General features: G+C 52.2%; 1 protein-coding gene across 1 annotated transcript in view; it reads left to right on the plus strand.

Annotated features, from left to right (window-relative positions):
• CSPG5 (chondroitin sulfate proteoglycan 5) overlaps positions 1-24,003 on the plus strand; it is a 41,456-nt gene that overhangs the window by 4,444 nt on the left and 13,009 nt on the right. The window contains exon 3 of the mRNA XM_074986339.1: positions 15,404-15,592. Within this exon, the coding sequence (XP_074842440.1) occupies positions 15,404-15,592 (189 nt within the window). The remainder of the gene's footprint in view (positions 1-15,403; positions 15,593-24,003) is intronic.

Consider the following 24,003-nt stretch of genomic DNA (forward strand, 5'->3'; position numbering starts at 1 on the left):
TTTGCCTTTGGCCACACAAAGGCAGCTCACGAGATCCCAACCCCACTGCCTGCATATACTGAGAGGTTCACACTGTAATGGAACGTCTGACCCGAGTGTGGGAAAGAGGAGCAAAGAGCAGGGAGATACCATTGCTCCCATGAGAGGAGGGGAGGGCAGGTGCATGGATGGCCTCTGAGGCTCAGCTGGGAGGGAGGTGAAGATGCAGCTGATACTAGGCAGTTTTCTGGACCCCAGCAGTTACTGGATTTCCAGAGAGTTCTTGCATTTGATTCTTTCCTCCTGAATGTGCCGGTGTATGTTCCTAATGCAGCGAACACCTGTGTATGGCCTTGCACATGGTGATAGAGGCACTGGGAGCTGCCATTCCAGGCCCTTCCCAGGCCTGCAGCTAGCGTGGGTCTGCTCCCACCGGGATGGGAGCGTAGATAACAGACCGGTCCAATGGAAAGGCTCTTGTGTTACATTTCTGTTGGGCTCTGCATGGAGCGGGCTGTCCCAGCTCCATGGTGGTGCAAGATAAGACCTTCCTTTGAGGGACGTCTCGGGTGTGGTCTCTCCTCCCCACTCCCTTACAGCACGTTGAGCGCCATGGCATCTGACCCTTCCCCAGTAGCGCACAAACCCAAGTGGCTTACGTCTGTCCTGTGTGGTTGGTTCCCTCCTCCTCTCCCCAGGCTGGGAACTGTGCGTGTTTTGGTCGGGCGGTGCCACGCAGGGGTGCGTCTATAGCGCAGGCGGGTCGGAGTTGGGCCACTGGCTGCTTGTCTTGCTGTGGGGAGGTCTGGGATGGCCCTGAGTTCATTCCACATGTTCAGACCAGCCCTGGCGTGAGCTCTGTCTCTCACGCAGATGGTCTGTGCACCTATGGTGGTGGTGGAGCAGAGCTGTGAACCATGACCCAGATCCCAGACCTTTAGGCTCTTTTAGACATGCTGGACCCAAGCCATGGGGCTCCTTTAAGATAAGGGTACGACCTTGATCTAGCCTTGAGTTTGTATGGGGAGCCAGCAAAGGATACGTAGGACAGTTCATAAATACATATATTCTAAGGCCGAGTGGAACCAATGTGATCACTGAGTCTGACCTCCTGTTTGCTCCAGACAAGCTGACTCCCCCAGAATCTTTCCCAGAGCAAATCTTTAGACAGACCTCCAACACTGCTGTAAAATCTACCTTCCTTTCCCTTCTACATCAGGCCAGCACTTTAGCCAATACAGCCTTTCTCTGCTGTTGTGGGTTGCTGGCTTTTGGGCCATCTAGTGAAGTGCCCTCAAACAATTCCCAATTATCACTCACTTCGTTGCTTTCTTCCTCCCCACTGATTTGACTCCTGATTTTTCCCAGCGTTCTGACACTGGCTCTTTTGAAGCCCCCTGTGTGCAGCTATCGCTGGTCTGCACCTTGTTCTGTTTGCACATTATAAATGTGATCACGTCACGACCACTTGTGCCTAACACACCAATAATGTCTAGTTCTGTGATCCACTCCTCCTTATCTATCAGGATGAGGTGTAATAGCGAATTCCCCCGTGTTGGATGCAACCCTTTGTGAGCTAGGGGATACTCACCTCTAATAATAAGACATTACAAGGGTGGTTTGCACTCATAATGGCTGTTGTACTCCAGCTGAAGTTCCCCAGGACTGTGCAGCTTTTTTCTTACACATTATAGACAGGTGCTTACAGATCTGGTCATTCTGTTTCTTCTTCTTGGCAGTCACTCGATAACAAGTAGGAGGCCTTCATAGCCTCCTCCTATATGTGAGTCCGTTGGTGGCTGAGCAGAAGAGGCAGGCGTTGGTTGCTGTTGGAGGGGCGCAGGGCAGTTTTTCCTGCTCTTTTCTCCTTCCCCCACCTCTCCTTGTCTGCACTGTGGCGGGACCTCTCAAGTTGCGCCAACTGCTCACAGATTAGTGCTCTCTGCTGGGGATGGTCTCGAGCAAGGTTCTCCCAAGCGTCGACACCGAGGCTGCACTTTTCACGTGTGCCTTCAGCATGTCCTTATAGCGCGTCCTCTGGCCCCCACCGCTCCTCCGTCCTTCCTCTGACTCGGGAAACAGGATCCCTTTTGGGAAGTGCTGATCAGACATCCGAGCCGTGTGACCAGTTCAACAAAGCTGTTGGTGACTGATAATGGCTCCAGTGGTGGTCCTGTTTGACTCTTGCAGGACGTTCGTGTTTGCGTGCCTGTCATCCCAAGGGATATTTAGGATTCTCCTGTGGCAGCGTTGATGACAAGTTCCAGTGCCTTCAAAAGCCGTTGGTGTGTTGTCCAAGCTTCACAGGTGTACAGAATATCATCAACGCTGCCTCAGGAGAATCCTAAGGAGCTCTTGGGAAGGTAGGCGCAAGAACACGAGCATCCCAGGCGAGTGGAACATGACCAATGTAGATGCCATTATCATTCATCTGTTCCATGCTGCCATTTGATGGTCTGTAGGGGACACTAATACCCCATCCTGAGTGTGATTTGTTAGGTTGTTGGTTCATGAGCATTCAGGGTCATTGCTCAGCAGCTTGGGAACAGGTAAATGCTGGTGTTAACTTAGAGTGCCCTTCTCCCTCTCCGTTGGCTCACTCGAGCCTTCCAAAGTAGATTACAACCGCAGATTTTAGCATTCCAATCGGGCGGCTCATCCCATGGGTTTTCACAGGTGCCATTTGATGGCCATAAACGATCAGTTTCAATTCCTGGTGCATGTTCTGTTACACAGGCTCCTAGCATTGATGTACAGGCAATTCAGGGCTCTCTTCTCTTTGTCTCCTTTTGTTCCTTGATTAAATTCATTCTGGACATGTCCATTTTGTGCTGAGTGCCCAGATCGGTTCTTACCCACCCCCTTTTGCTGTCAGTTTAACTGTCTCCGGTCTAATCTGGCCAGCCTGTTTCCCAAGGGCAGCGTTCCCCATAAGCTGGGCACTTGTGTAGTCACTCAGGAGGGAGATGAATGCCGTCCAGCTGATCACCCGAGCGCCGGCAGCCAGGTGTTTTGTTTCTGCTGGTGGTGCACCTCCGCTCATGCCTCAGCACACATAAAATTTGTTCTGCACATGGATGGAGAAGACTAGATCTTGCTGGGGCTGATCCAGCACCTCTTCCTCCCGTGTTTTGTCCTGCTCTGTTCGAAGGACTTCAGTGATGGGGCATCTCCCGCTCCCCAGGCTGGGAGCCAATTCCTGTTGCCCCTTATTGTCGCTGAGTTATATGAACAGGCTTAATCCCAAGACTTCCAGGCTGCCCCTGAGAGCCTCCTGGACAGTGGAGCCAGTGTAGAAGTCATCTGCCATCCTGCTGAAGTGGGCAACACCTCCACCCACACCCTCCAGCCAGCACATGGCAGATGCTGGCCACCAACTCAATGGGAGCCTTGCTCCGTCTGCAGTGCTGGCTTCTGTCGCTGAAGTCAGAGGTGGGTCTGGCCCCAAACTCTGGATCCTGATGCTCCCAGCTCCCTGGGGGAGTTTGAACCTGGAGCTGACCTTTGTCTTGACTTCCGAGTGGATTGTGTGGGACTTGCGTGGGAACCGCTCTCTTCCCAACCACCCTGCAGAGAGGCTGAGCTGGGTGGCGCTGTGAGAGCTGCTGGGTCTCACCTCCCTAGGGCAGGGACCAAGCCTGCTCTGCCTGGTTGCCCTGCCTGGTGGGCAGGGCAGAGGGTCTCTGGCTGGCTCTGCCCAGCAAGGGTATATGCTGAGCTGTCTGCTCTGCCATGCCAGGGTGGACCCCTGTCCCCTGGATGTATCAGCTCATCTGTGGTCATCATCCTGGGGAGGAATAGTCTGAGCTGCCTTTCAGTGTGGGTGGGCGTGTTAACGTCTCCTAGCCACAAGGTTGGGGTGACCTCCAGCTCTCCACTTCCCAGGGAGCTGAGGCCTAGGGCAGAGGAAGAGACATGACCAAGGTCATGCAGGTAGTCTGTGGCTGAATCAGGAATCGAACGAGGGACGGAACCTCTTCCCAACCTCCAGATCAGCCTCACAGCCCATTGACCTCCCCACCCGCTCGTCACCCCCTTCTTTGGGCATTTTGCTCCCTGCCAGGCTGGGCTCTGCCTTCAGAAGTGGCTTAGTGACTGCAGATCTTGAGGGGCTGTCGTCGCAGCAGGTGCTGAGTGGATGCACCGGGGTGTGGAGGGAATTGGGTTGCTGGCCGGGCTTAAGGGGAACACCCCGGAGCAATTTGTATTGTGCCATGTACGTCCTGTGTGCCCGTCCGTCCAGCCCCTCCCACTCTGTCGTGTGTATTCACACCAGTCACTGTGTTATCTGGGCGACACAGATACAGAGCAGAAGCAAATGAAGCGATCGATAATAACCATTAACAGCATTCATTTAGCTCCCTGTAGCTCTCGCTTCCCCTCCTTTACTGTCTCATGTGTCACCCCCCTGCCCCCCGTCGCCCACTGCATCTCAGCGCCTCTCAGAGCCTCGCCTCCCAGGTCTGATTTGAAGGGGCTCTGCAGTCAGCAGCCGAGCAGTGATTGCTGATTTCCAGGCACACCTGTGGCTGATGTTCTGCAGCACCTGGCGGGAGGTGGGAGGAGAGGGTTTTTTCCCCTTCCCTGCTTGGCTCCTGCCATTCTGGAGTCACTGGCCGTGATCAGTGTGAGCTGGGATCTCCTCATGGCCCTCCCGCTGAGCTGAGCTGCTGGGGCTTGGCAGGGCGGCCGGTGAGCACTGGTGCCAGAGACGGTGGGGCTGTCGGAGATGGCACGCTGCCTGCAGACAGCACCTGATCCCGGAGCAGGGGGTGCAGCTGCTCTGGGTCACCTCATGTCTGATACCCACCCGGCTCCCTCTGCCCCAACCCCACGGCCGCTGATACCCGCCAGCTCTGCTAGCTGGCTCCACAGGCGCCTTCACCCCCTAGCCACCTCATCTTTGCTTCTCCATGACCGCTGCAGCCCCACCCTCTGGGGAGCTGCCATGTGTGGCAGGGAGGGGGCAGAAGACGGCCCCCTCTTCCCTCAGGCTCCCCCAGTGGAAGGAGACACACCTGCCGGTGACTGACCTTTTGTGTCCCTCTCACACTCCCCGCCCAGGCCCCTGGGGCACAGGCGCTGGCTTGGGGACTGGGCTGAACTGGGACGATGCTTTGGGAAGGAGCTGGCGAGTGCCAAGCCCCGCCTCAGCAATCCAGGAGTGTGGCTAGGCAGCCGGGTCCCTTGCTTTCCGCGGGCCCTGAGCAATCGGGAGGGCAGTCAGGGCCAGGGTGGTGAGGGGGAAGGATTTCCCCATCCTGCCCTGCCCCCTCAGTGCTGCCTGGGCTTAGCAAGGCAGGAATTAGGTCAGTGCCGTTCTGCTGAGGCAGGCGCTGCGATTCTCCCGCCTTGCTGATCAGTGCTGGCAGATTGTGCGCTAGGAAAGCCATGCCTGGCTGTTTGCTGAGCCCCTGCCAGGTACCTGTGAGCACAGGGGGAGGTCGTGCCTGTAATGAATGCCTGGTTACCCCCGTGCACAGAGGGGGGCTACCCGTGTAATAGATGCTGTATACCTCCTGTGCACAGGAAAATGACACAGGTCATGTACCCTGGGTACCTCCTGTGCACAAGGGCAGGTCATGCATGTAATATATGCCATCTACTGGGCACCCATCACAGGTACCGCATGTGCCCCAGGTGCCCTGGGAAGAGGACACGTGTGTGATTTGCGGCATGCTCCTGGTGCAGATGGGGAGGACGAGTGTGTGTTGTGTGGCGCACACTGTGAGCCTGTGCCCTGTGGCGGAGTGAGAGGCCCCACTGTGTACAGAGACATGGAGGACAGGCTCTTCTGGGCTATGGACAGTGAGTGGAGCCCATCCTGGGCTGCTGTGCTGGGTCACTGCCCCAAGCAGCGGTGAGGGACCCTCGCCTGGGCTGACGGGCTGGGTCACTGCCGTGGAGTGATGTGATTGGCTTATCCTGGGCTGACATTCTGGGTCACTGTCCTGCAGTGATGTGATTGGCTTATCCTGAGTTGACACGTTGGTTCTTTGCCCTGGTGGGATGTGATTGGCTCAGCCTGGGCTGAAGTGTTGGTTTACCGCCCTGGGCGGACATGCAGCCGGGGGCTGTGGGGTTTGCCATTTTCCCAGGGTAGGCCCAGGCTGTGGCCAGGCGTTCCCTCAGCCCCCCTGCACGCACCACAGCGGCCGGCTCCAGGGTGGCGAGACAGCCTCCCCTGCTCTGCCCTGCCACCCTCTCCCGACCCACTCTGCCCTGCTTCTCCGCAGCGGCCTGGGGCCCAGGTGCTCTGCGTCCCACTGCCAAGGTGAAGTGGCACGCAAGCAGCCAGGAGAGGGCGGCAGGGCAGGGCAGGGCCGAGCCGAGCAGGCTGGCCAGGTGCTCCAGAGCCTGCCACTGTGGTGAGCATGTGCTAGGCGCCCGTAGCCCCCGGACCCCTCCCGTCCATAGAACAGCTGAGGCGGCCGCTGCTGCTGCTGCCTGAGTTATCTTATGGACGTGGTGGCTCTGCCCACCAGTTCATATGCAGATGACTGGATCTGAGGACATTCATTCCCAGTGAGTCAGACCTTAGTCTGCGAGTACCCCTTCAAAGGCAATGGCACTTCAGAACACAGGAACGGCCACACAGGCTCAGACCACGGGTCCGTCTAGCCTGGTATCTTATCTTCCGGTGGAAGTCGATGCCAGGTGCTTCAGATGGAATGAACAAAACAGGGCCACTTGGAGTGATCTGTCTGTCCCCTGGTGTCTGGTCCCAGCTTCTGCCAGTCAGACGTTTAGGGACACCCAGAGCATGGGGCTATGTTCCTAACCAGCTTAACTAATAGCCATCAAAGACGCCACCCTCCATGCATTTAGCTATTTCTTCTTTGAACCCATTTGGCCTTCGCAACATCTCCTGGCGAGGAGTTCCAAAGATTGATTGGACCTTGTGTTAAGAAGTACTTCCTTATGTTTGGTTTAAATCTGCTGCCTATTAATTTCATTGTGTGATTCCCCGACCCCCACCCCCCCGGTGCTCATGTTTTATCAATGTGTAAATAACACTTACGTAGGCACTTTCTTCGCAACCTCTCTTCATCTGGAATCTGTTCCATACCCCTAATCATTTTTGTTGCTCTTTTCTGTCCTTTGTCCAGTTTTAATGTCTCTTTTTGAGATGGCCGGGACTGTGTGCAGCAATCAAGGTGTGGGTATACCATGGATTTATATAGCGGCTTTATATTTTTATTATTTCTCCCTTTCATCATGATTCCTAGTATTGTGTTTGCTTTTCTGATTGCTGCAGCACACTGAGCAGATGTTTTCAGAGAAGTATCCACAATAACTCCAAGATCTTGTTGTTGAATGATAACAGCTAATTTAGAGCCCATCGTTTTATATGTATATTAGGATTATGTTTGCCAATGTGCATTACTTTGCATTTATCAACACTGAATTTCATCTGTCATTCTCTTGTCCAATCATCCAGTTTTATGAAAGCTCTTTGTAACTCTTCACAGTCTGCTTTGGGTTTAACGATCTTGAATAATTTTGTATCATCTGCAAATGTTACCGCTTGATTGTTTATCCCTGTTTCGAGATCATGTAGGAATATATTGAACAACATTGGTCCCAGAACAGACCCCTGAGGAACAGCACCATTTACCGCTCTTCATTGTGAAAATTGACCATTTATTCATGCCCTTTCCCACTTATCTTTTGAGGACAGGTTGGACCTCGGTAGTCCAGCTCTTTCTGGTGCGGCAACATACGTAGTCCATCATAATTTTAATTAGCTAGACGACCACTTATCATGGGCGTGGCCAAGTTATCCATGGTCACATAAAGTTTGTTTGTATCCACCAGTCCTGGCTCTCTGTATTCTGTGCTGTTATTTGTCTGTAATTTATCTCAAACACCTTCTAAGACCTCCCCTAAGCAGTGAAAGTGTTGGTAATGCTGCTAAACAATATTGACCTCCCTTGGTTCAGCAAATTCTCTTGTTTGACACCAGTCAGGTCCTGAGGTTGCTGGACTAGAGAGATTCAACCTGTAGTTACTTATTCGTGAGAGGACCTTCCTTCTTATCCCATGACTCCTTACTTCACTTAAGGGCCTTTGGTGAGGAGCACGATCAAAGGTTTTCTAGATGATCTTCTCTCTCCACATGTCTGTTGACCCCCTCCAAAAATTCCAGTAGATTGGTGAGGCGTGATTTCCCTTTATAAAAACCATGTTGAATTTTCCCCAGCATGCTGTGTTCATCTTGTGTCTTATAAGTCTCTCTACTATTGAATCAGCTGAGTTGTCCAGTACTGAAGTTAGGCATCTTGGCCTGTAATTGTCATGATTGCCTCTAAAGCTGTTTTAAAATTTGTCATCACAACAGCTGTCATCCAGTCATTACTACAGAGCTTGATCGGTTACACGCCCCAGTTATCAGAGAGGTAGCCATGTTAGTCTGTATCTTTGAGAACAACAAGAAGTCCTGTGGCACCTTATAGACGAACAGATATTTTGAAGCATAAGCTTTCATGGGCAAAGACCCGCTTCGTCAGATGCAAACCCCAGTTAGTAGTTCTGCGATTTCATAGCTGAGTTCCTTCAGTGCTCTTGGGTGAATACCGTCTGGTCCTGGTCGCCTATTACTGTTTAATTTATCAGTTTGTTCCAAAACCTCCTAAATTGATACCTCAAGCTGGGACATTCCTCAGATCTGTCACTTAAAAAGAATTGTTCGGGTGTGGGAATCTCTTGTGTATCTTCTGCAGGGACCACGTCAACAAAATCATTTAGGTTATCTGCAGTGGCCGTCTTCCTTGAGTGCTTCTTTATCTCCCTGAGTGTCCGGGCTGCACACCCACCCTTCCCTGATTGTTTGGCAGATTTTCTGTTTCTGATGTACTTATATTTTTGGCAGTTTAGACTTTATGTCTTTTGCTAATTAGTCTTCTTTATTTTCCCCCCCTGCCAAATTGTACTTACATACTTGACTTGCTGGAGTTTGTTCTTTTTTCTGTTTTCCTCACTAGGACATGGCATTCATTCACTCTTTTTGTCTCTACCCACCTCTTTTTTGCTGTCATTTAGCCATGTTGGCATATTTTTGTCCTCCTCCTATTTTATGTTCACATTTAGTTCAAGCTTCTATTAAGGTGTTATTAAAATGTTTCCATCAGCTTCCAGGCTACATGCTACATGAGTGCTGGTTTGTTTAGCTTGCAGGCAGTTCACTCTTGTAACTTCCTTTTAATTTTAATTTAACAAGCTGTCTCATTTTTGTGCTCTTCCCTTTTCTGAAGGCAAGTGGTGCTGTGGTGGGCTTGTTTAATATTTTCCCCAAATAAGGCGAAATTGAACAAAGGATGATTTAACATATAAGCACATTATATTTAATTGTGGTCCCTGTTGCTGAGTGGCTCAGCTGTTGCCACCTCTTGGGCCACATCCTGTGTGCCACTTAGGATTACATCAGGAATTGCCTTTCCCCTTGTGGGTTCCAGGACCAGCGGCTCCAAGAAACTGTCATTAATGGCGTCTGCAAATTTTGTCATTGTATCGTGTCCTCAGATGAGGTGTACCCAGTCAGTATGGGCTCAGTTGAAACCCCTCATTATTCCTGAGATTTCTGTTTCTATAACCCCTCTGATCTCCAGTCGTCATCCTGGTCAGGTGGTCAGTAATACAGCCCTAGTGGTATATGCTTCGTTATGCAACCATGGAATTTCTATTCCTCTGTTTCTTTAACACATAGTGCCATGGTCCCTATATATAGTAAATTCTTTCACATCCAGCATTCTATTATCCAGAGCTCTCAAATAACTGGCATTGTAACTGTAAGTAAATGTTAGTTACATTTTCTGTAAGTACAGTACAGTGAAAGTAAATACAAATAAATACAGCAAGTACAGTATAAGTTTACAGTGTACAATACTACTGTTGGTAAATAAAGTACTCTGCATAGAATTTCATTTGTTTCTTAGGATATGTCTACACCAGCCCCAGAATTTTGATAGGGGCACGATAATGAACCTAATAGAAAGGTTCCTGTAACCAAATAGGACTAGGGGGATTTCACAGTGTGCTGGGTCCTTTTGAAAAGTACACGATCGAAAGTGGCGCTCTCAGAGTGCCACAGCTGCCACTATGCTAATGAGGCACTGCATATTCATGACAGTGCCTCATTAGCATCTTTCTGTTAGGTTCATTGTCATGCCCCTTTCGAAGTTCTGGGGCTAGTGTAGACAGAGCCTTAATATCTAATCTTCGTTTTCTTTAGTGTTATGCATGGTAGGTACACCTCTCTGGATCCAGAATACTTGAATATCCAGCAACCTCCCAGTCCCGTGGCTGCCAGATATGAAAGAGTTGACTGTTTTACGTGTCCCCTGGTATGACTATGTCCCATTAATTGTGTGATACCTGGCCGGGGGTACACAATATATAGGACCTAAGGCTACATCTACACTAGCTCAGGGTCGATCTTCTGGGGTTAGATTTTGTGCGTCTGGTAGGGTCGCACGAAATCGACCTCTCAGGGGTCGCAGTTGACCTCTGTACTCCTCACGAGACGCGAGGAGTAAGGGAGGCTCATCGACTTTCTTCAGTGAGGACGTCCGGGTAAGTTGATTGCAGATACATCGATTCTAGTTACCCAATTGCTGTAGCTGGAATCGCTTATCTGCAGTCGACTTTCTTTCCGTAGTGTAGATATAGCTGCAGTTCACCAAGTTTCTGTGATGCCTATTTTGTCAATATCCTCCTTTGACACCAGGCATTACAGCCATTTTAATAGTCAGACTTGTACAAGCACTTGGAAAAGGTATCAAACTCTGTGGTTTGTCTTACAGTGGTGCCGCTGAGTGGGATCTTTCATGTGACTCTTTCTCTTCAGTTGCTGCCTGTGCTTTATGGACTTCCATCCTCTCCTACTCATCAGAATACAGAGAATCTCCGTGAATGAATCCTTGCCCAAGGGATGTCTGTGCCCGAACCATGTGCTCCTCTGCACACGTTGGCTTTCCCACATCCCTTCATTCAGAATTTCCTTCCTCAGCTTGCTAATTTCTTAGAATCACAGAACGGGAAGGAACCTCGAGAGGTCATCGAGTCCAGTCCCCTGCCCTCATGGCAGGGCCAAGCACCATCTAGACTGCCTCGGAGAAGCCAGAAGTCTGGGTCCGTTTCGGTGGGGACCATTTTTCCTCCATAAGCTCTTCCTGCCCTGAAAGCTTTCCCAGTCCCTAATAGACCTAAATCCCTCTGCCGAACACCACTGTCTGTTCCACGCACTGAGACCACGTGCTTCTGTCTGTCTTAACCCCTGTGTTCCTTCTAATTTTTTTCCTGCCAAGGGCAGAATAAATTTTATGTGCACCAAGTCCTGTGTGGATGTGCACCACCAGTAGAAACACATGCTGTCCGCTCTGGGTGGTGGTGGGTGCTCTGCCAATCAGCTGGGCAGTGCCTGAATCTCTCCTGGTGGCTGCCCAAGTGCTCAGCTTCCAGGGAACACCGCCTAACACCCTGTGCATGGAACTGGAAACATTTCAGAGAATGCTACCCTGGAGGTCCTGGAATTTCATCTCTGAGTGAGCAGCCTAGATTTGGCCTCTGGCATTTTTCTCCTACGTTTCCCTGCATCAGTGGTACCTACATGTACTACAACCACTGGCTGCTTCCGGCAAGCAAATAAGCTTGTCTACATGTTTGGAGAAGACAGCATCCATTGCGCCCCATGGGCAATTCACCGTGTGGTTCTTACAGTCGTTACAAACCTCAGAGGGATACTTTCTGTATGAGAGGATACCATGACATCACCTGGAAGCAGAGTTCCCACACTAGGACTGGTTCCCTCCACTCCAGATTGTTGTTCTCCTTCCCCAAGGTTTTCATCCTCCTAAACAGCACAGTGGCTGTTGGACTGGGGAACCACTCTGTTGTGCCCTGTAATCATAGAATCTTAGCATTCTAGGGCTGGAAGAGACCTCAGGAGGTCATTGAGTCCAGCCTCCTGCTTCAAGCAGGATCAACCCCAACTAAACCATCCCAGCCAGGACTATGACAAGCCAGAACTTAATAACCTGTAGGGATGGAGAATCCACCACCTCTCGAGGCAATGCATTCCAGTGCTTCACCACTCTCGAGGTGAAACAGTTTTTCCTAATACCCAGCCTATGCCTCTCTCTTGTACCTTCAGACCATTGCTCCTTGTTCTGCCATCTGACACCACTGAGAACAGCCTCTCTCCATCCCCTTTAGAGCCCCATGTCAGGAAGCTGAAGGCTGCTATCAAATCACCCCTCACTCTTCTCTTCTGCAAACTGAATAAGTCCAGATCCCTCAGCTTCTCCTCATAGGTCATGTGCTCCAGCCCCTTAATCGTTTTTGTTGTCCTCCACTGAACCTGCTCCAATGCGTCTACATCCTTTCTATACTGAGGGACCCAGAACGGGATGCAATACTCCAGATGTGGCCTCAGCAGTGCCGAGTAGAGGGGAATAATAACTTCTCTAGATCTTCTGGAAATGCTTCTCCTAAGCACCTCGGTATGCTGTTAGCTTTCTTGGCTACCAGGGCACACTGTTGACTCATATCCAGCCTCTCATCCACTGTAATCCCCAGGTCTTTTTCTGCTGCACCGCAGCTTAGCCAGTCGGTCCCCAGCCTGTAACAATGCTTGGGATTCTTCCCTCCCAAGTGCAGGACTCTGCACTTCTCCTTGTTGAACCGCATCAGATTTCTTTTGGCCCAATCCTCCAATTTGTCTAGGTCACTGTGGACCCTAAAAATAATCCCTAAGTGGCCACCTCAAAGATGAAGCTCACAACGCTTAGCCGGCCAATGTGCTAAGCACTGGGCTATCCCTCCCCTAAAGTGACTCTGGTGAGAATATCTCCTTTGTGCCCCTCTCTGTCTCCTCCTGTTCGGCCACTCTGATCTCAAGAACCCGTCCCGGTCTCAGAGGGCTGTGAGGTGGATGCACCCAATGCCAACACGACACCTGTCCACAAGGCAGGGAACCGGACATGCTGCATTCTGTCCAGGAGAAGACTGGATCCCACCCCCTCTCCCCTCTGGTGCTGGACTCAGCCTGTGTTGCTTTTACTCTTGCAGGGGTTTGGTTGTTCTTGGTTGGGGTTTTATCATCTGGGGGAGGGACGTTACTGGCTAAGTTCAGAGAACATTCGTTAGGTGCCTCTGGCTCCCATACGCCCCCTTGCAACCTCCCCCCCCCTTGTTGCTAGCTCCCCTGGTTGCCTACAGCTGGTGTTTGAACCCCCTTCTCCCTGAGTGAGATCCATCCCCACGAGCCATGGAAAGAGACAGATTCCCCCTCCCAAATCACTGACATAGGGCAGAGACCCCGGGCAGGAGCAGTGGAGAGCAGGCACATGGAGGATGGGGTGGGAGGCTAGGGGCTGCGAGATGGACACATGTGAGGCAGGGAAGTGCGTGAGCAATGGAAGAGCTCAGGATTATGACAGGACCTTGCTGGGGCGGACAAGGAGCTTGGCTGGCTCCGGGGAGTGGTGCGAAGGGGTTCGTGTGGCTGGAACAGCGGTGTGGTGTAAGCAGGGTGGGACACCATGGGGACAGACAGGAGGCGGTTACAGGAGCCAAGGTGGCCAGCCCAGGGGTCCAAGAGCCGGAGCCTGTTTGTATGGGGGTAGCGAATGCAGTGCTCAGAGCTTGCCTGGCCAGGGGTGGCATGGGGGAGACCCATTGGAGGCAGCACACTCTGATAGACCAGCCTGTGGAACGACTCCACTGGGCGCCCTGCCAAGCCCAGGTGCTCATGGTGCTGCAGGGCCCCCAGGGGAGTCATGCCACAGGAGGGAAATGCTGCTGTCGGGTGCCCTCTTGCGCGTCCTGTCAGCTGAGCCCAAAGGCGTCTGGGGCCCTGCAGCTGAAGGAATCCAGGCAGGAGGACCCAGCCGTCGCTGCTGGGGTTCTGGGGGATGCTTCTTAGACAGGGAGGGTGTGTGTCTCCCTGGACATGGCCCTCCTGTGGTAACTGGCCGGCTGTCTCCCAGACAGGCTGTGAGGCAGTGGAGGGCTCAGGCCAGCCAAGGCACCAGGTTACTGGGAGGGCTGGGCCCCGAGCAGGGAGTGTGGAGCAGGCTGCCCTGGGCTCAACCAGTACAGCCTGGGGCTGGTACAGCAGCACCGGTTCTCAGACAGCCCCTGTCCTTCTGCTCACGCACCCGGCCAGTTGTTAATGTTCACACCCCAGTTCTCCCCCTTGGGAGCCAGAGTGTCCTCTGCAGGGCCCCTGAAACAGAGGGGAGACGCTAGAGCCGGACCAGAAGAGAACTGCTGGGCCCCCGAGAGCATCCCCGGCATCTGGTGCAGGGGCGCCCCCGGCGGTCCATTCCCCAGGCCTGTGCTCATTCCCATATCCCAGGGCTCCTGTCCCACCCCCATCCCCCATCCTCAGAGCTTTTCCAGCTCGCTGGGCCCCAGCCTGTGCAAGGAGCGCTGCCCCGGCCCTCTCCGTCTGGCTTCTCAGGCTCACTGTGTGTCCGGCGGCAAGCCATGCGACTTCGGCATGCCTCTGCGTGCCATGGGGAGGCTAATGGTGGGGGTGGGGAGGGCTGCGAGCTCAGCTTCTGCTATCTAGAACAGCCTCCCAGGGCCTGGTGGCCTTGTTTTCCAGCTCTCAGCTGGGGTGCCCGTCTCGTAGCCCGCAGCTCTGCGTGGGCCCCCCCTGCAGTGGTGTCCGGGGGCCGGAGCTGCAGGCTTAGGTTCGTTGCATCCATTGTCTGGAGTGTGGCACCTCAGTGACTCGTAGGGCAGGCCCCCACCCTGGGAGACGGGCCAACAGTTTTCTGACTTGGCTTTCTAAAGAAGGGCGCTTTGCATCCAGACCCAGGTACGGGGCTCGGCTGCCCAGCGACGCGCCTGGTCGGCTTTCCTCCGGGGACTGAACTGTGCAGGGACACGCCTGACCTTCGGCGCCCGGGCTGGGGCCAGAGCTGCCCCACGGCTGCGCGAGTGAGGGCAGCGGCTTCAGCAGATGTTTCTGAGCATGCTGTGCTGGTACGAGCATGCTCAGTTTGAGCCAAGCAGTTAAATGGGGCGGGATGGGGGGTGGGGGCATGACCCCACTGGGTGCCGCAGTCTGTGTAGTGGAGGTGCTGAGAGTTGTTGCACCAAACTGAAGACCCTGTGTCTGATGGGAACCACTTGAGCCAGGGGGTGCGCCCCCAGCACCTCCGGTTCCAGCCTCTATGTCTTCGAGCTGCTCTTAGCTCTGTGTAACAGCGCCTCCCCAGGCTGTCCCCTCCGGCTCAGTGACCTCATGCCTCGGCAGCCCCCCCGGTACTGCCTTTGATTGCTCCTCTCTTCTCCTGCAAGCCCCTTCCCGCCCCCACTGCCCCGCTAGGCTGAGCCTGCTCTCTGTGTTCTCCCATTGCTGGGTGCCAGTGGCTGAGCTGGCCCCTAACTGGTGGCCTGGGTCCCGTTGCAGGTGCAACACCCAGGATTACATCTGGCACAAGGGGATTCGCTGCGAGTCCATCATCACCGACTTCCAGGTGATGTGCGTGGCCGTGGGCTCGGCGGCGCTCGTGGTCCTGCTGCTCTTCATGATGACCGTCTTCTTCGCCAAGAAGCTCTACCTGCTCAAGACCGAGAACAACAAGCTGCGCAAGACCAAGTGAGCAGTCTGGGATGCAGGGGGGAGGCCAGGGAGGCTGCCCAGGGGGAGGGGGCTGGCTGGGTGTGGGGATAGCGGGAGGGAACCCGTCTGGCAGCTCACGGGGCAAATCCACCGGTACCCTGCCCACCTGCGGCCCCACGGGAGATGCCAGCTCACAGGGAGCCTGTGGGGGTTGGGAGGGCGAACACATGGAGCACCCAGGCACATGCCAGCCTGCCCGTGGAGCGCCAACATGCATCAGCCAATGACAAACAAAGGACACCCCCCTGTTGCCCAAGGGAGAGTGACTGCCTGTTAGCCCCCGGGGCAGGAATGCCCCCTGGCCCTGCCTGCTGGGGGACACACTGTGGAACAAGAGGGCTGCCTGTTCTTAGGTGATCCCTGCTCCCACCTTTACCCAGTTGTACCCAGTGTCCGTCTTCCTGCCCCCCCCGGATGGTGCAGAAGTCTGGCACGTGTGCCCACCTGCCTTTTAGCCAGCAAGTGCCAAGGGGTCATTTCAGCACTGTTGAAGTGCAGCCACCTCTGGGGTGGGAGGCAGCAGTTCTAGAGCCGCTTCAAAACCAGAAGAGACGACCAGACCGTCTCCTCCGACCCCTGTCACGGGCCACCAGCACCTTGCTCCCAGGCCCTAAACCCAACCCCCAAAATGTGGCAGCCCCCGGGACACTCAGCACGTGCCACAGGGAGCCCACAGGCAGGATGGGTGTGCGGGGGGCACAGCACACAGCAATACTGTGCGGCAGATTAGGACAGGTAGGAAACTGTCCAATTGCAGCTGCTGGGGGATTTTGGGAGGCGGAATCTGGCTGGAGCCCTGGGGCTGGCTCCCTGCGGACGGCCCGCAGCCAGCCAGTGTTTGGGCTGTGTTGGAAGCTCTTGGGGTGTCAGTCCTTACCACACTCCTGGGAACCCTGTTCCTATGGGGGATCATGTGCGCCCAGAGCAAGGCACTGCCCTGCGCCTGGCCTCGTAGCTTGTGCTTCTGTGCTCCGGCCACCCTGTCCTGCCAGGTCCCAGCCTGGGGGTCCCACAGGGAGAAGCCTGGAGGCTGTGGGGGGCTTGGGCTCTGGAAGCCTAGCCTGGATTCTGGAGACAAGGAGCGTCGGGTGGGAAAGGGAAGTTCAGAACCTTCAAGCAGGAGTCACTGGGGGAGGTGCAGAGCTCAGAGCTACGGCAGGACTGCCCTGGCAAGGGTCACTCAGGAATGGGGCAGCACCACCGGGTTAAAGGAACTCCCAGAGCCCCCGTCCTAGGTGGAGCCCTCGCTCTCTTCCCCGCATGACATACCTTCATCCACGCCCCTGGGCGTTCCCCGCTGCCTGGGGGAGAGCGGCCGGGTTTGTTAGTGGCTCTGAGTACCAATGTATGGTACCCGCTGCTCCCGAGACAGCATTGTGTTTCTGCCTGGCGCAGTGACACACTCCCAAGCCCGGTGGAATCCCTGCCAGAGCCTGTGAGTTATGTGGGCAGCCACCGTGCTGGGCAGGCAGCCTGGCTGGTGAGCTGCAACAGTTTCACCCATCGCTATTGCTCTCGGCATGCCGTAAATTTCCCCGGTGAAATCCCAGACGTGTGTAGCAGCAAGGGGTGAGTGAGCAGGCTCTGCCCCTCCCTGCGAACAGTTCCAGCAGAGAGCCTCAGGCCGAAAGGATTGAAGGGATCGTCTGGCTCTCGCTGGCTGGGGCTCGTTACCAGCTCAGCTCTGCCAGTAGCAGAGTCTGGCTGGGAACACACCCATGTTTTCCTTTGTCTATGCACCTGATGTTTCCACTCCATGCATCTGAGGAAGTGGGTGCCAGCCCACAAAAGCTTATGCCCAAATAAATGTGTTAGTCTTAAGGTGCCATAAGATTCCTCATTGCTTTCGCTGGAACAGACCAACACGGTTCCCCCACTGAGACCCAGCGGTGTGGGTCGTTCACTAACTGGACTGTCTCTGCGCCAAAGTATAAAGGGGCACAAATCAGATATCAAGAAAGGGAACATGGGTAAAGCTCTCAGGGATCACTTTCACCTCCCCGGACATTCCGTAAAGGCTTTAGAAGCAGCCACCCTGCTACAAAAAACTGCAAAACTCGATTACCAAGGGGAGGCTCATTTGCAAATTCAAAATTGTACACTTAGGCCACAATAAGGATCTGAATTGGTTAACACTCTTCAGAGGCAACTTCCCCTCAATGGGCATTCACATCTGCCTGTCACTGCACCAAATGGCCCCAGTCACCCTGATTAACAAGGGATGGTAACATCTTTCTTCTGCAGTAATTTTCATACCTACACACCTGCCACTGTAGTTCCACTCCAGTTCCTCTGATGAAGTGGGTTTTACCCATGAACGCTTAGGCCTTAATAAATCCATTAGTCTCTGAGCTGCTACAGGCACCTCGTGGCGCTAACCATGGTTGGTATAAAATGCAGGGGTGGCCAAGCCACAGGTGGCTCTTTGAGCAGTGAAATTCAGCTTCTGCTCAGAGCTACGCACCCGGACTGCTCACCGCCGCTGTGCACGTGTGCCCCCACACCTGGAGGGAGAAGTGTGTGGCAGCAGTGGCTCTGGTGAGTCCCAGGCATAATGGGCATTGGGTTAGAGCAGGGGAGGGGGCTGCGGGTGCCTGGTTCTGGGGAAGGCGAGGGGGACTGGGTTAGAGTGGGGGGCTGGGGGTGCCTGGTTCTAGGGGGGGCGATGAACCACGTCCTATAAATTTATTTTTTATCTATCTATATCTGTATCATAGAATCATAGAACACTAGGACTGGAAGGGACCTTGAGAGGCCATCGAGTCCAGCCCCCTGCCCCAATGGCAGGACCAAGTACTGTCTAAACCATCCCTGATAGACATCTATCTAACCTGTCCTTAAATATCTCCAGCGATGGAGATTCCACAACCTCCCTTGGCAATTTATTCCACTGTTTGACCACCCTGACAGTCAGGAACTTTTTCCTAATGCCCAACCTAAACCTCCCTTGCTGCAGTTTAAGTCCATTGCCTCTTGTTCTATCCTCAGAGGCCAAGAAGAACAAGTTTTTTCCCTCCTCCTTATGACACCCTTTTAGATACCTGAAAACCGCTGTTGTGTCCCTTCTGAATCTTCCCTTTTCCAGACTATACAAGCCCAATTCTTTCAGCCTTTCTTCATAGGTCATGTTCTCCAGACCTTTGATCATTCTTGTTGCTCTTTCCTCACCCTTCTCCAATTTCTCCACATTTTTCTTGAACTGCGGTGCCCAGAACTGGACACAATACTCCAGCTGAGGCCTAACCAGTGCAGAGTAGACCGGAAGAATGACTTCTCGTGTCTTGTTCACAACACACCTCTTCATGTATCCCAGAATCATGTTTGCTTTTTTTGCAGCAGCATCACACTGTTGACTCATATTTAGCTTGTGGTCCACTATAACCCCTAGATCCTTTTCTGCTGTACTCATTCCTAGGCAGTCTCTCCCCATTCTGTATGTGTGAAACTGATTGTTCCTTCCCAAGTGGAGCACTTTGCATTTGTCCTTATTAAACTTCATCCTGTTTACCTCAGACCATTTCTCCAATTTGTCCAGATCATTTTGAATTATGACCCTATCCTCCAAAGCAGTTGCAACCCCTCCCAGCTTGGGATCATCTGCAAACATAATAAGCATACTTTCTATGCCAGTATCTAAATCGTTGATGAAGATATTGAACAGCACTGGTCCTAACACAGATCCCTGCGGAACCCCACTTGTTATACTTTTCCAACAGGATTGAGAACCGTTAATAACTACGCTCTGAGTACGGTTATCCAGCCGGTTTTGTACCCACCTTATAGTAGCTTCATCGAAATTGTATTTGCCTAGTTTATTGATAAGAAGATCACGCAAGACCGTATCAAAATATATATAGTTATAAAAATAAATGTATAGTACATGACTCTTTGTACTCTATTCACAGCTGTTTTGGCCCTTGCTTGCTAACTGCTGGCCACCACTGTTCTAAAGCAAAAAGCAGTCAAGTAGCACTTTAAAGACTAGCAAAATAGTTTATCAGGTGAGCTTTCGTGGGGCAGACCCACTTCTTCAGACCATAGCCAGACCAGAACAGACTCAATATTTAAGACACAGAGAACCAAAAACAGTAAGCAAGGAGGACAAATCAGAAAAAGATAATCAAGGTGAGCAAATCAGAGAGTGGAGGGGTGGCGGGGAAGATCAAGAATTAGACTGAGTTAAGTATGCAGACTCGTCCGCTTCCCTTTCTACAAAAGAGCGATAATTTCTTTTCAGTAACACACATACCTTGAGGTCATTGACAGAATGCCCCATTCCATTAAAATGTTGACTAACTGGTTTGTGGATCTGGAGTGTTTTAATGTCTGTTTTGTGCCCGTTGACCCTTTGTCTAAGGGAGTTAGAAATCTGTCCAATATACAAAGCATCTGGGCATTGTTGGCACATGATGGCATATATGATGTTAGTGGAGGAGCATGAGAAAGTGCCCGTGATTCTGTGAGTAACCTGGTTAGGTCCAGTAATGGTATTTCCAGAGAACATATGTGGACAAAGCTGGCAGTGGGCTTTGTTGCAGGGAAAGGTTCCAGGACTGGTGTTCCTGGGGTATAGACTGTGGCTGTTAGTAAGGATCCTCATGAGGTTGGGAGGTTGTCTGTAGGAGAGAACAGGCCTGTTACCCAGGGCCTTCTGGAGTGTAGCATCCTTATTAAGAATAGGTTGTAGGTCTTTAATAATTTGTTGCAGTGGTCTGAGTTGGGGGCTGTAAGTGATGACCAGTGGTGTTCTGTTCTTGGCTTTTTTGGGCTGATCTTGGAGTAGCTGGTTTCTGGGTATGCGTCTGGCCCTGTCGATTTGTTCTTTTACTTCTCCTGGTGGGTAATTCAGGTTTATGAATATTTGGTAAAGTTCTTGTAGTTTTTGGTCTCTGTCAGTTGGATCAGAGCAAATGTGATTATACCTAAGAGCTTGACTGTAAACAATGGATCTAGTCACGCGTGCAGGATGGAAACTAGAAGGGTGTAGATAAGTACAGCGATCAGTAGGTTTTCGGTACAGTGTGGGACTGATCAGGCCATCCTTGATTAGTACTGTAGTGTCCAGGAAATGTATCTCTTGCATGTTGTAATTCAGGCATAAGTTGATGGTGGGGTGTAGATTGTTAAAGTCTCTGTGGAATTCTTCTAGAGCCTCTGTACCATGGGTCCAAATCATAAAGATGTCATCAATGCAGAAGCTCTAGAAGCAGAGCTCCCACAGCCAGCAGCATGGGTTTGTACTGGTTGGTGCATGTCTCTGCATGCCTTGATGCACAGAACGAAATCTATTCTGCCTCCCGGATGGAAAAATTAGAGGGCCTTGTGCCCCCCAGGGAGCGTAGTGCAGGCGTGCAAAGGCTTATAGCATCCCTGAAGCCAGCAGTGGCCCAGCTCAGCTAGATTCCCTGCCGCTGGGGCCAGGCAGAGGGGCTCCCTAACCCATCGCTCATTGATTGTAAAGGGTCCAGTGTAATTTTTTGGCTGTCCCCAATGATGGTGCCCTCACCCCACTTCCCTCGGGAGCCAGTTCCATAGCCCAGAGCCTCACTACTCACGCCTTTCTCCAAACCCTCGCCTCGGTTTGTTCCTTTTTTCATCCCATTGCTCTAGCCGTGCCCCACAGCCCTCGCAGCCTGTTCCCTACGCCCTCTCCCTCCCCACTGGGACATGCCCGGTCTGCTCTCATTTCCCCAGAGCTAGCCAGGGCTGGCTTGTTCTCCCAAAGAACCCAGCAAACGGTGCAGTGCACCGGCCATGTTAACTGCTACGGCACTTCCCAGAAATGCAGCCAGCTCTGGAGTGGCGCCTGTTAACCATCCACAGTGACATGACGTAGCAGCAGAGCCCTGGAAGTGAAGAATTCTCGACTCGCAGCCGTTGTTGGTTCACTAGCACGCTTTACAGCAGTGATGGACAACCTAGGTTAGTGAGTGGACCATGTGAGTGACCTGCCTTCATCTCAGTGGGCCACAAGATTGTCATAACCCAGGCGTTCTGCTGGGGTAGGGCGGTTTTGCTAACTGCTTGTGTAGCTGGAATTGGTGGGCATGCTTGTTATGGCTTTTTTTCCCACTTTAGCAAGATAAATGCAGAAGTGGGGTCCAGCAAAAGGACCTTTAAAACCTTATTTACCAGGTTAACAAAAAGAAAAAGAACTTTTATTATTACAACAATATTTGTGTTGCAAGCCTCATGACTAGATGGAAGAGTCACAAAGTAAAACACATGTGGAGTCTCCACCATGGGCCTAGAACTTAGTTACAGGGAGAGTAAAAGAACATTTTTAAGAAGTGCACGGACATTGGATTCCACTTTCCAAACCATAGGACAATAAAGCCTAACGGACTTATTTAAACTTTACCCTACTTACAGAATATTGGAGGGCCTGTTCTTGCAGGGAGATATTTTGTGTCTTTCTCTCTCATGGCTGGAAAGAAGAAGAAGCAACAGAGGACAGAAAAAGGGAGGAGCCAAAAAATTTAATTTTTACGTACATTCCTCTAGGCCAACCCCACGTGGCTAAGGAGGTTAACCCTTTTACTCCCAGGCTGTTGGCTAACCCTCATGATTATGAAGGGTTCTGTGGCACCTTATAGACTAACAGAAAAGTTTAGAGCATGAGCTTTCGTGAGTTAACTCACTTCTTCAGATGCTGGTCCTGGAAATCTGCAAGGCCAGGTATAAATAGGCCAGAGCAAGGCTGGGGATAACGAGGTTAGCTTAGTCAGGCAGGCTGAGTTGTATTGTCATCAGTAGATCTGGAGGTGTGAACTCCAAGAGAGGGGAAGCTGCTTTTGTATTTAGCCAGCCATTCACAGTCTTTGTTTAATCCTGAGCTGAGGGTATTGAATTTGCAGGTGAATTGTAGCTCAGCAATTTCTCTTTGGAGTCTGTTCTTGAAATTTCTTTGCTGCAGGATATAGCTACTTTTAAATCTGCTACTGTGTGTCCTGGGAGATTGAAGTGCTCTCCTATGGGTTTTTGTATATTGCCATTTCTGATGTCTGATTTGTGTGCATTTATTCTTTTACGTAGAGACTGTCCAGTTTGTCCGATGTATATGGCAGAGGGGCATTGCTGGCACATGATGGCATAAATTACATTGGTAGATGTGCAGCTGAATGAGCCCACGATGGTGTGGCTGATCCGGTTAGGTCCTGTAATGATGTTGCTGGTGTGTATATGTGGGCAGAGCTGGCAACGAGGTTTGTTGCATGGATGGGTCATGCTCTAAACTTTTCTGTTAGTCTATAAGGTGCCACAGGACCCTTCGTTGCTGCTACAGATCCAGACTAACACGGCTACCCCTCTGATACCTCATGATTATGACAGTGCTGATTGGACAGCGCTTTGATTGGATGCAGAGGGAGCTCATGGCTCCCACAGTAAGGCTACGTCTATACTTACAAAAAACTGTGAAATGGCCATGCTAATGGCCAAATCAAAGAATACTAACAAGGCACTGAAATGAATATTCAGCACCTCATTAGCATGACACCAGCTGTGGCACTTTAAAAGTGCCGTGGTTTGCTTGTCCGTGGCTCATCTATGTGGAGGTCCTTTTTGAAAGGACCCTGCCAACATCAAAGTCTCCTTATTCTTATCAGCTGATAGGAACAAGGGGATTTCAGTGTTGGCAGGGTCCTTTCAAAAAGGACCCCCGTTCAGATGAGCCATTGCCCTTTCGAAGTACTGTGGCTAACAGCGTGTTAATGAGGCACTGAATATTCATGTCAGTGACTCATTAGTATTCTGCAATTTAGCCATTACAAAGTTTTTTTGAAAGCATAGAGAGAGCCTAAATGCTGTGTGCAGTGAGCACCCACCCCACTTCCTGTGCCCTGGCTTTGCCTGTGCGTCGCTTTAGTGATACCGACAGAAAACAGCCACATGGACGGAAAACCAGTGGAATCTGGCAACCCAGCCGCTGGGCAGCGGTAAACCAAACGTTCTGCAGAGCCCACGTAGCACCTAGCTGGGCCCAGGGTGCCCGCCACTGCTTTGTGTCTTCAGAGCACTTCAGAGGCAGTTACCAATTTTGTAACTCCCTCCCCCTCATGGCGACAAATGCAAATGAGCCGGCCCCCAGGCCCTGCCTGAACGCACAGCCACAAAGCAGGCACCCCTCCCACCCCTCCTCCGTCCAGGGAAAGAGCTTTGCAAAGCCCTCTGCAGCTGCAGCTCTGCATGGGGCTGCTCAGCCTGGCCCTGGCAGATGGTGTTTTGTCTGTTCCCAGGGTCAGAAGCCTCTGGAGCAAACCCAGAGGGACAGATTCCATCAGTCACCGGCCTCTGGGCCTCAGGTCACACGGAGGGGGGTAGAGGGGGAGCTGGGCTGGGTATTAGTTCAGCTACTTCACCCCAGCCCCTTCGCCTGACCCGTGTGA

This window comes from Carettochelys insculpta, chromosome 2, assembly GCF_033958435.1.
Source record: "Carettochelys insculpta isolate YL-2023 chromosome 2, ASM3395843v1, whole genome shotgun sequence".
In the NCBI taxonomy this organism is placed as follows: Eukaryota; Metazoa; Chordata; order Testudines; family Carettochelyidae; genus Carettochelys; species Carettochelys insculpta.